The sequence below is a fragment of the Piliocolobus tephrosceles genome, chromosome 11, assembly GCF_002776525.5.
Source record: "Piliocolobus tephrosceles isolate RC106 chromosome 11, ASM277652v3, whole genome shotgun sequence".
Classification (NCBI taxonomy): domain Eukaryota; kingdom Metazoa; phylum Chordata; class Mammalia; order Primates; family Cercopithecidae; genus Piliocolobus; species Piliocolobus tephrosceles.
This window is the reverse complement of record NC_045444.1, coordinates 86,593,240-86,605,434: the sequence shown is the minus strand read 5'-3', so window position 1 is coordinate 86,605,434 and position 12,195 is coordinate 86,593,240. Positions and strand designations below refer to the sequence as shown.

Sequence of the window (12,195 nt, the reverse complement as noted above, 5' to 3'; positions counted from 1 at the left end):
TTGCAACCACTCGAGTGTCCTGGAAGTGGGTATGAAGCTGGAAGGCGTGTGTGTGTGTGTGTGTGTGTGTGTGTGTGTGTGTGTGTAGTATACTGGGTGAAAAAGAGGATAAGGGGAATTTTAGAATTTCTTCCTATTTTGTTGTAAACACTTACGCTTGCCCTCCTGGTAACCATTTCCCCTTCTGATAACTGTGCCCTGATGCAGTTTCAAAGATCCATAGTCTTGGTGGGTCTGGCGATCAAGATGTCGCACCCTCTCTTGGCCAAGTGATGGACGTGACCCAGGTAGACACCACTCAGAGCCTCTCTCTTAGGGATCCGAGCCGAGCGGGGTGGTACAGGGCTGATGGTCCCATGACAGCGGGTCTGGTGATTATTTATTTTACCTGAACCACCCCAGTTCCTACCTAATTGTTGACCTGAGCTTTCAGGTAGTGCTCTGCTTTGGCGAGCTATACTCACATCCTTTCAAATTCTACTTGTCCTTGAGGTTAGCCAGGGTCAGTTTCTGTTGCTTGTCAATGAAGGAATCTAATAAATACGTATTTATGGATAGTATTCTTAATACAAATGCAACTAAACTAGAAAAGAATATTAGGAAAGAAATCTCCAGAGTCCGCATGCTTTCTAATCTTCACCATTACACTACGTTCATGCTTCGCGTGTGTGTATACATCTGTGGATGTGTTCATATGCATACCTATAAATCACAATGTGTGAAAATAATATCCCCCATCCCAGCTATAATTCATGGTCAAGTTACTTTATTTGGGTCGGTCTCTACTGACTGACAAAATAGCTTGTACCTCTCTTTTGGATTTACACATTTCTTCAAAGCACATTACACTTAAGCACAGTGATTATGTGGGTCGTCCCCCTTCTGTGTTCTCTATTTCCACCCTGTGGAAAAGAGCTGGGTGTAGATGTTAGATCCTCAGAGAGCAGAACTCTGTGGATGCAAAACAAACATAATGGGGATCAGCTCTCTGGCTCAGGGTTCAGGCTGTGATATTTTAGAACTGACCTTAATTTCTGCCCTGAGTTCAGCCAGCTGCATCTCTGCCATCTGACTGGCGAGGTCAGTGAGTCTCTTTAGTTCTTCTGCTTTCTTCTGACGAGCAGTCAGGATTTCCACTGCCAAATAAGGAGGAGTCATACATTAGGGCCAGAGATTGAAACATATGAAATAACCTAATTTCTTGGAATCAGTTCTCGCTCCACAGACTGATTGCTTTGTTGGACCATGACTGTGTTTTCTGAGTTGGTCACGGAGGCGGGTTCACCCTCTGTGCCTATTACCAACAACCCAGTTCCTCCTGTCCTCCTCCACCAATCCCCAAGCCAAATACAGTCCCTTCTGATTCACTGTACATTCCCACTCTACATTTTCTCCGCTGGTGTATGACCTCACTTACGGAATTTAGACTTTTGAAGTTTGTTACTCTGAACAACGATCTCTGAAAAACAACACTTATTAAAATCCACTCCGAGTGATACTGCAAAGACAGGAAGTCCACTAAGCAGAAATCATTCTATATGTGCTGCACTATTAAACTTTAACAGCAGCAGCCCTCTTGAACTTTAACATGTACTCACTTAGGGTGACTAGTTATGTTATTGGAATCTGACATAAAACTCTAACTCTATTAGTTTTTTTGTGAGCCAAAAATGTCTCTGCTTTTGATACTCTGCAGATATGTTTCCATTCAGGAAAGAAACAGAAGTTCTACCCCAGAGTGTCTTAGGTCTTTCTATAAGTGTCCCCAATGGAAAAATTTCGAGAGTGAGTTAGGCCAGCTAGAACTAGATTCGTGTGAATTTTTTAGCATCTGCACACGTAGAGAAGACACTGGGGAGTACTCTGGCTCCAACATTTTCCCACATCTTCAGATGAACTAAAGGTTCAAATAGATGTAGTAGCCTATCAGTTAGTTTGTGTCTGTGTGTGTACACCCGTGTTTCCCAAAAGATTATGGTGCTCAGAAGCAATCAATACAGACACACAGGATGAGATTTAAATATGAAGTTGGATCTTTCGACAGATAGACTTGTGGCTCTCTAATTTGACTCATATGAATTGCCTTCATTTCTTTGGGACAAGCATTTTGAGTTATAAGAAAAAACGTGTTCATCTAAGATGACATGCATGTCGGAATCACATTCTATGCTTGGCTGAACAAGGATCAACTGCTTTATTAGACCAGATTCACAGCACACATGCAGGGCCAAACAATATGATTTCTGATTGTAACAGTTCTTATTACACAAAATGTTAAAGGGCAGTCACCGCAAAAGCCCAAAAAGAAGTACAGAATCCATGAAGAGTTAAGATTCCCTGCAAATCAGAAACCATTCTTTAGACAGACTGAAAGGCATTTATTTTATTTTATTTTATTTTTTTTTTGAGATGGAGTCTCGCTCTATTGTCTAGGCTGGAGTGCAGTGGCGTGGTCTCAGCTCACTGCAAGCTCTGCCTCCCAGGTTCATGCCATTCTCCTGCCTCAGCCTCCTGAGTAGCTGGGACTACAGGGGCCCGCCACCATGCCTGGCTAATTTTTTGTATTTTTAGTAGAGATGGGGTTTCACCGTGTTAGCCAGGATGGTCTCAATCTCCTGACCTCATGATCTGCCTGCCTTGGCCTCCCAAAGTGCTGGGATTACAGGCGTGAGCCACCGTGCCCGGCCCCAAGAGATTATCTTTTTATGCTGATATCAATATTGAGATGTTAATAATTAGTCTATAACTCATACAGCTTTATCATCTGCCAAACTATGCTAATCATGCTTTGATTATTTAACTGGGGCTCCTCCTGGCCCCCATTTACAATACCATGTGGCTGGGCAGACAGATCTGTGCCTAATAGTCTTTCTGAATACAGAGGAGCTGATGAAAAACTTGTCTGGATGATGAGAGTGAAAGGAAGTTTCACCTCAATGTAGACAACATATTGCTAAATGATGTTTCAGGACACCCAGTTGGACCAAAGGTCACAAAAAGGTGGCTCACTATCATTTTCAGCCAGAGTACATATGTCTTGTTTGGTCCACACATTACATTTACAAATTAATTGCCCACATTTAAAAATCAGAAGATTCCATTTGAAAGCTGGCTCTCTGGCATCTCTTAAAGTACTGGAATTTCTGGCCATAGTTGGTCAACATTCCTACATGGTGACAAGTGGCTGAAGCCAAGAAGCCACTGCCTTCTTTAGATGGAGTTGGGTGCCCAGTGTGTCACGGTTTCTCCCTGCCCCATTTGGCAAATTAATGTTACCCATCTGTTTCCTGCGAGCATCTCCAATCACTCTCGGGACTACGGTGTGAACTGCACTATGTAGTTCTTTGTGTCCATGGCACCTAGTGCCTGCTTGGTACATAAGAGGTATGCAATATGCTTGCTGAGTGAAGAATTCAATGAATGAATGAATCCATTACTTAAAGGGAATATCTAAAGAAGGATGGAAGTTCCTTTTCTACAGGGGTCACTTAAGACTGTTTAGGATGCATACCTTTGATTGTTTATGTTATTTGTTTGCCATTACAATTCAACATATGGATGGGACTAACATCTGCAGCATGAGAAAACAATTCAAGTAGGAAGATGAAATGAGGTACGTTCTTCTTGCAAACTAAAATAAAAAAATTAATTCTGTGCCAGGTGCAGTGGCTCACACCTGTTATCTTAGCACTTTGGGAGGCTGAGGCAGGAGGATTGCTTGACTTAGGAGTTTAAGACTTGCCTGGGCAACAAAGCAAGACCCCATCTCATCAAAATAATAATAATAATAATGATAGTAATAAAAATCTGAAGGCCCAGATTTGGAAAGCAGCTAGTAAAGGGGTCATTAGACCCTCAGTGATGACACAGTCCAAAAGATTTGACTTTTCTTCATGATCAGTTGTGACACTGGTGACAATTAGGGGTCATTGTTCTTTTTGATTAAGTAGAACTTGGGCATTCATACCAAACAAAAGATTTTGTAGACATAGATATAAATGGGCCCTAAAATAGGAATGCAGGTGCAAGATCATCAATAAATTCTGAGTTTACACTCATGCAAATGTGCATAGAAATGAATACTTTGCATCAGCAAGTGTTGAAATGCGTTTTACATATAGTCTCATTAACATTTCAAAGTCTTTCATTATGAACAAAGCCTTAAAACTTGAGATCTAAAGCCAATATTCTTTGGCTGGAGGGGGTGAACGTTTTCACCTCAAAAACATCAATCACACAAACAAGAAACAAAAACAGATCAGATCTTAAGCTTCATTGATCCTGTAATTTACAAAAGAATAGTAAGTATGTTTTGGAAGCACCATCCTTTCAGAAATCTGTAGAGGGAGACAATTCTGTACAGCTTATGTTTTCACTGCATTCAAGACTTAATTAATATTATGTATGTATAAACAGTATCTGGTATGCTGAAATCCACTTTCTCAATAGGATTTATAAACACCTTCAAGTTTTTGAAACACATTGGAAACTTGCTCATATTATCTGAACCATAGAAAATCTTAAGGCTGGCCGGGCGTGGTGGCTCACACCTGTAATCCCAGCACTTTGGGAGGCCAAGGCAGGCAGATCACGAGGTCAGGAGATTGAGATCATACTGGCTAACATGGTGAAACCCTGTCTCTACTAAAAATACAAAAAAAAAAATTAGCTGAGCATGATGGCAGGTGCCTGTAGTCCCAGTTACTCTGGAGGCTGAGGCAGGGGAATGGCATGAACCCAGGAGGCAGAGCTTGCAGTGAGCAGAGATCGCGCCACTGTACTCCAGCCTGGGCGACAGAGACAGACTCCATCTCAAAAAAAAAAAAAAAGAAAAAGAAAAAATCTTAAGGCTTCTCAAAACAATAACCCTAAGCAGCAAATATGCTCAAAATCCCAAGGTGGGGGCCAGGAGCCAGAGAAGTGGCTCTTCAAGCACAAAGTATTTTTTGAAATACTTTTTATTCCTTAAAAATTCTCGTGAATTTTGCATTCTACTTCATAATTTGTTTGTGTTACTACAAATTTACAAAGTAATGTTTTCTTGCCATATCTCTAGTGAAATTGACACCTGTGCTTACCTGTGTATAAACATGAAGTTTGAGACCCTAGCACTACAACACACTTGGTTTCTTGTATTGTAAAATCTGTGTAGGAATTGATCACATATTGTAGGGTTATTGTGGAAATACATGCAATAACATATGTGAGGTGTTTAGTATAGTATACTCAAAATGCTAACTCTGAATATTTTTGATAAAGTGAGATCTCTTCATCTAGAATATACTTCCTCTTTTTTGCAATTACATGACTGTTCACTAATATTGGTTCCCACAGTCTATAGATACTGATTTATTTACAATAACTCATTTAACAAGTATTTATGAAGTACCTGCAGTATTCTCAGCACTGGGTTAGGTGCCATGAGAAATGTAGGAGCTTCTGTTATAATTGAGAAAATATAGTTTATAACCTCTACAGGAAATGTAAAGTGTGAAAAATACTCTTGAGACCACAGAGAACCAAGTTAAAGACGGTGGTTGTAAAGACAGTTCTGTAGTTAGTGGGGAGAAATTCCATGGTTCCTTCTATCTGTGGAGAAGACATAATGTGGATATAGGCTTGTCATTTGAGAGATGCAATAGAACCCCTGACCTCCATTTTTTGATTGTAATATGGGGGGTTGGCGTAATTTACTAATAAGAGCTCTTCCCTTTTTGCACACATATTGTGTCAGGCCCTGTGCTAAGTGCCTGACGTGTATTTTTTCATTTTATCTTTACAATAACTACTTGAGATGGATATTATTATTATTGTTGTTGTTGTTATTATTATTTTTAATACGGGGTCTCTCTCTGTTACCCGGGCTGGAGTGTAATGGCATGATCCTGGTAAGAACCCATCTCTAAAAAAATAAATTAGCTACGTGTGGTGGCATGTGCCCACAGTTCTAGCTATTCTAGAGGGTGAGAGGGGAGAATCACTTGAGCTCACGTGGCTAATTTATTTTCTTAGAGATGGGTTCTTACTATGTTGCCCAGGCTAGTCTCAAACTCTTGGCCTCAAGCAATCCTCCTGCCTTGGTCTTCCAAAGGGTCTGGGGTTATATGTGTGAGCCATTGCCAGGGCCTAAGGAATATTAGACTCTGAGAAGTCAACAACATGGTTCAGGGACACATAGCCAGTTAGAGATGGAGGCTGGACTTGAACTCAGTTCTGCCTGCCTCAAAGGCATACAAATGGGCTTCCCCTGGGCTGAGGGTAGTTCAAAAACCAGGACCTGCTGTGCCAATTACTGAAGTTATGTGAACCCTGTCAGCCAATCTAGCAGTTTCAGCTAGCCTGAAAGCTTGGTGAGTGTAGGCTCTACATTTGTCTGTTTGCTGTTTATCCTGGACACAAGGAAGCCCATGTATTTACTGACTGAATAAGTTTTTAAAATGAATGCTCTCCAGAGATGCTCCAAATTCCACAGGTCTTGGCATCAAACACTATCATATCTCAAGAAGGAAAAATGAGTATATGAAACCCGAGGTCTTTTTTTGACCTCTAAGAAAAGTGATGATGTGCTAGTGACTTTCTATTTTGGTTCAAGAAGATTATTTGTGTCTGTGTTGGTTGTTAGCATTTTTATCATTAGGACATGCAACCGAAGTAAGCTATACTTGAGAAGTAGGGAAAATCCCAAGTAGTGTATATTATCTACTTTTACTGAAGATATCAACAAATTTCATAAGAATAAACTAATTTCACAATCAAAGAGATTGTTTAACTACCTAAATAGTCCATAGCTTCACCCTGGATCACATTAGTTTCATTTAACAAAGCTTGTTGTGTTTCACAATTCTAAAATGTTGCTTACAATTACTTAGATGCCTGACTAAAGGAGGTCTGAAATAAATACCAAAATAATTTAGAAAACTGTGTAACAAAAATAACGATAGCTATTTTCCATAAAGTGACACTTGAATTATGGCTTAGGTCCAGACAAGAAAAATAGAAAAGAATGAAGAATCTAGCCTGATCTTCCATTCTGGCAAAAGAAAGACATCACATCAAAGGTAAAGGGATTTCACTGAAATCTGGTTAGGGGCACAGACTGCCATTTATCCAATTCATCTTTGGGTAAAGATGAGGAATTTAAAATGCCCAGGAGACAAGGATTGTAAAACTAAATCCCAGCTGAAAAATATGGTCTTAGGGGCCCCATTAACACAGCAAACTAAATTCAATAATAAGAGAGGGCCTTGCACATTCACTTGTGGTTTGATGTTGAATCTGACTGAGTAATCTTGTCTTTGTTGAAATTTCCAACTCATGAGCCTCAGTCTATTTAAGATGGTAATTCTTCTCTACTATTCAAGTAACTTTACCACAGTGGAAAAGTTTAGAAATCAGCATAAAGAAAATAAAACAAGTCAAACCCAGAAGGTTAATATTTTATGTTAAATTTAGGATTAAGTTTTGCAATGATCAAGATAATTTGAGCATGTTCATTATTTAAACAGAGAATTTGGTACATTAAGCAATGTGATTTGTGATTTTCAATTTAAAATATGGAATTGATTTTCTTTTGCAGTTTTAAGTTGGCAGGTGTCAGTGTATTTGATGAAGTTCATGAACAGAGCTGGAGTATTTTAAGACAACTCTGTTTAGTTTATCTTTAATTTTGAATTATTAATCTTATAAGAGTTGCTTAAAAGCTTAGGAACACTTTGCTTGTTAGGTTTGTGAGTTTGCCTTGTCTGACGTCTGAAGTGCTTAAGACAAATCAGATATATTAAATTTATATATGTAATTAAAAATGTTGAGGGGAATTTAAGTAATTAAGTTTCAAATGGGACTACTTTTCTAGGAAAATTTAATATGATAAACTTAATTGAACCTAAAAAAGAACTAGGAAAAATGATGATGAGATTTATAAGTTTCAAAGAGTTAAAACTGTCTTAAAATCTAACACTAAATTCAATGTCATTTTAAATCCAATTAACTGTAAGTTCTTTTTTTTTTTTTTTTTTTTTTGAGACGGAGTCTTGCTCTGTCGCCCAAGCTGGAGTGCAGTGGCCCGATCTCAGCTCACTGCAAGCTCCGCCTCCCGGGTTTACGCCATTCTCCTGCCTCAGCCTCCCGAGTAGCTGGGACCACAGGCGCCCGCCACCTCGCCCGGCTAGTTTTTTGTATTTTTTAGTAGAGACGGGGTTTCACCGTGTTAGCCGGGATGGTCTCGATCTCCTGACCTCGTGATCCGCCCGTCTCGGCCTCCCAAAGTGCTGGGATTACAGGCTTGAGCCACCGCGCCCGGCCAACTGTAAGTTCTTTATGTGCACAAACATCCCTTTGGACTTTAGAAAACTCAATTGACACCTATTATGTACTGAGTGTCCATCCTGCCATGCACTCACCTGTATGAGGTGAGTGTTACAACTATATCCTTTTGCCAGATGATGTAAATGAGGCTTCCAGGGGCTAAGTGACATGCCTAAGGTTACAGAGTTCATAAGCCAAAATTTCAGTATAAATTTTAGGACCCTGCTCAGAATCTGGTGTCATTGTCAGTCTGACCTATGGATTGCTTCTGATTGGGAAGCTCCTAATCAAATAACCATGTGTCGTCTACTTACTGGCTTCTTCTTTAACTTTATCCATTTCTGCCATTAATGAAACTTCTTTGTCAATGATGCTGGGGAAAAACAAAAACAAAAACAAAGCAAAGAATGCTTAATCAAAGATAAACTTTTAGTAAGCACTGAAAGTAAAAGAAAAATTATTTTCATTAAACAAAATACAAAATTACCATAAATATTTCTATGTTACAATGCCAGCAGTACACTCTGCCTCTCCAAAAAATGAGGCAACATGGAAGGGATGTTCCCAAGGATTACATAGTGACATCTGCTGATTAAATCATTGTCAACAAACCTAAAAAAAAGTCTTTTAGACTTTCAGAATTGTGCTGCTTTGAATTTAAATTTGGGAATATTTTTGTCCTATACATTCCAAAGTTCCAAAACAATATAATAAGTATTTGAAAAGCTGGCACTTAGGTCCTTAAGAACCGTAGTTCCCAGTGTCTCTGTGCTCTACCCTGAGAGAGTCTGGCTGGGAGGGAAGGAGATGGGCCCAGTTCTGCTGCAGATGGTCCTGGGATCATACTTTGAGAAATATGATCTGGGCCAATCCATCCACATGCTCAACAACATGAGTCTCTGCTTTTCTCATTCTCCCGAGTAAGCATCTCAAGGTTCTAATGAACTTTTTCTCATATTGCTTTTATTTTTTGATTAGTCATTTGAAAAGTTATTATCTGCATAAAGCTAACAATGATCTGTCCCAAAGTTTGCTTCTCTCCTATCCCATCCCAACTCCCAGTTCTCTAGTTCCCCTCCCAGAAGTAATGCATCATGACAAATTCCTTATATGTCCTTTTACAGATTTTTATGTAGGAAGGAGTGAAGAGAGGTTTCAGCAAAAAGGCAGGGAGCTGTGCAGGGTGAAAAGCCTGGGGAAAACCGCCATGGTGGGTGAGCACAGATGTCAGATTCTCTTTATATTTTTAGTTTAGTCATAAATATTTAAATATATATCTTTAAAATATAAGGACTTTTGGGGACCACAATCATTTACTATAACACCTATAAAACATTCACAATAATTTAATGTTTTCAGATATCTACCTAGTATTCAAATTTCCCCAACTGTCCCATAAATCTTTTTTTCTTTTTAAACAGTGTGTTAAAACTAGGATCTAAACAAGCCCTGTTCATTCCAATTGGTTGACTGATTCTTAAATCTGTTTTAATCCAGAGGTTCCCTCTCATCTGTTTTCTCATCCCCTTTGCAATTTATTTGTTGAAGAACTTAAGTTGTTTGTCCTGAAGAGTTGTGCAAAGTCTGAATTTTGCTGATTACACCTCCATGGTGTTATTTAGCCTGTTCTTTTGTATTTCCTATAAATTTGTTATTAGATGTAGAAATTTGATTAGATTCAGGTTTTATTTTCTTAGGAGGAACACTTGATAAGTGTATTGTGTCATTATGTGTGTGCTGATGGAAGTATACGATATGAACTACTCCACCTGAAAAAAAATCACACTGAGTTTCATCAAATTTCTACATCTAAAATGGCAAACTTATAGGAAATACAAAAGACATCTCTCTTTTTTATGATCTTAGCAGCCACTGTTGATCACTGCCTAGATTTATAGGGTTTGCAAAATTGAGATATTCACGTTCTGTCACTCCTTCTTCATTTATTTCCTGGAATTCTTCCATAAAGAGAAACTTTATCAATTATTTGGTTATCCTGAAGTACAGTTTGTATAGGTAAGGCAGGATGAATGCTTGATTCTCCCCTTTTATTTGTTTTCAAAATGATAGTTGGTTCCTTAGCATCCTTCAAACTTAATCAAGAAGTTTTTTTGCTTGTTTGTATATTTTAATTATACATACTAATTATAAACTCATATTTAATGTGCTTCAATACACTGTTATCATCTTTATTACTCTCAGATTGTTCCATCACATGGACTTTTTCTTCTCCATCAGATGTACTTTTGCAATTTAAAGTGTGTTGAAAACTTATTTCCTCTGCAAAATTTTGCAGTTATTTGTCAAGGTAAGAAGTGACTTCTGGGATATATCTATAGCAGTTTGGGGGCTCCTCAACTAGATTGTGCAACGTAAATGCTTGAAGAATAAAGGACTGTGTGCTGAGGAACTCAGCTCTTCCCAGCCAGGAAACCCTAGTGGAAAGGACTCATTGCACAGTGCATGGCACATGCTCCAGAACTGGACTCTAAGCCTAGTTCCTCAACTGTAGACAGCATCAGTCAGCCCCATGACACACATGACTTATGGTCACTGGATATGATTACTTTGGTGTAACCAACGTATCAGGATGCCTGTCCGTTATCTATTGACATTACATAGGTATGTCCATGTGTTTCAAAAATAGGAAATGCATGATAGGAAAGGTGTATGGTGAGAAGGAACTCTTTATCTCATCTCTGTCCCAACGTACTCAGTTCCCCTCCCTGGAGGTCTCCAATGTGATGAGTTCTTGCATTTCCAGAGACTATCTATGTAATCAACCAGCATATATTCAGTAATTGTATGAAATGACAGGTTGAGTCAATAGGCTTTGTGCTCCTGTGATTATGAGCTTCTCTGCCAAGTTCACAAACATAGCCATGACATAGGCAACTGTGTGTGTGTGTTTTCGTTATTTATAACCTTCTTAGAGAGGGGCACTTCTACCTTACTTTAGAGAAACAAAGACTGTTCAAGACATGCTGCTGGGGAGATATGGGGAGAATCTACAGATGCGGAGCCAGAAGCCCAAACTACAAATATATGGTTAAGCTACTCTGCTTGAGGACGTGTTTTGAATTTTTATCCCTCACAGAAAGGGAAGAGAGAACAGAGAAAAGTCAGCACGATGACATTCTTTGTGGGAGAGCTGAGAAGGATGTGAGAGGAACTGCCAGGACTTACTGGGGAAATAGTGAAAAGCAGATAGAGAGGAAAGAAAATGACAATGGCAAGAAGAAGAAATTAAGATTCCCTTCCCTGAATCAACTAGAAGGCTTTATAGGGTCCCCGGGTTTGGACAGCATGCCTAGCACACACTAAGGGAAATAGCTGCATGTGACACAAGACTGGCATGTCCTCAGATGCCCAGTGGAGGGGAGAGGAGCGGAATGCAGGCAAAGCAGAGGCCCTGGAGGCTTGGGAATCCTCCCACCTGTGTGTGGGGTTGGAGGAATGGTGTGGGCAAGGGCCTTTGCTAATTTCTTTACCAGCTACAAGACCATCATAACACTCTTGTTGATCAAATTTGTTAACATAACTTTGTGCCCAGAGAATTTACAAGATGGACATTTGGGGTATAATACATGTCCCCAGGTCTAACGCGTATTAAACAAAGCTGGGTATTTATATACAATGGTTAGTTCAGGCCTTCTGGGCTAGCAACAGGAGGCAAGAGGGTTTACACAATAAATTGTTAATCGGCTTAATGCACACCCTTGAGGATGTGAAAGAGCCTGTGAAGTTGGCATCAAACCAGGCTTCCATTCCTTTGGGTATTTCCATAGAAGATCGTCCTCAAGCATCGTTATTCAAGCTCTGCTATCTATGGGTAGCTGCTTTCAAAACTCATGGGCACAAAGGCAAGCCAGTGATCTCTGCTGACTCAGG

At 39.5% G+C, this 12,195-nt stretch overlaps 1 protein-coding gene across 5 annotated transcripts in view; it reads right to left on the bottom strand.

Annotated features, from left to right (window-relative positions):
- Positions 1-12,195, bottom strand: part of SPATS2L (spermatogenesis associated serine rich 2 like) — a 176,729-nt gene that overhangs the window by 10,065 nt on the left and 154,469 nt on the right. For all 5 annotated transcript variants that reach the window (XM_023218305.1, XM_023218323.1, XM_026454498.2 and 2 more), the window contains 2 exons: positions 8,619-8,677; positions 1,027-1,136 (listed from right to left, as the gene is read on the bottom strand). In XM_023218305.1, the coding sequence (XP_023074073.1) occupies positions 1,027-1,136; positions 8,619-8,677 (169 nt within the window). The remainder of the gene's footprint in view (positions 1-1,026; positions 1,137-8,618; positions 8,678-12,195) is intronic.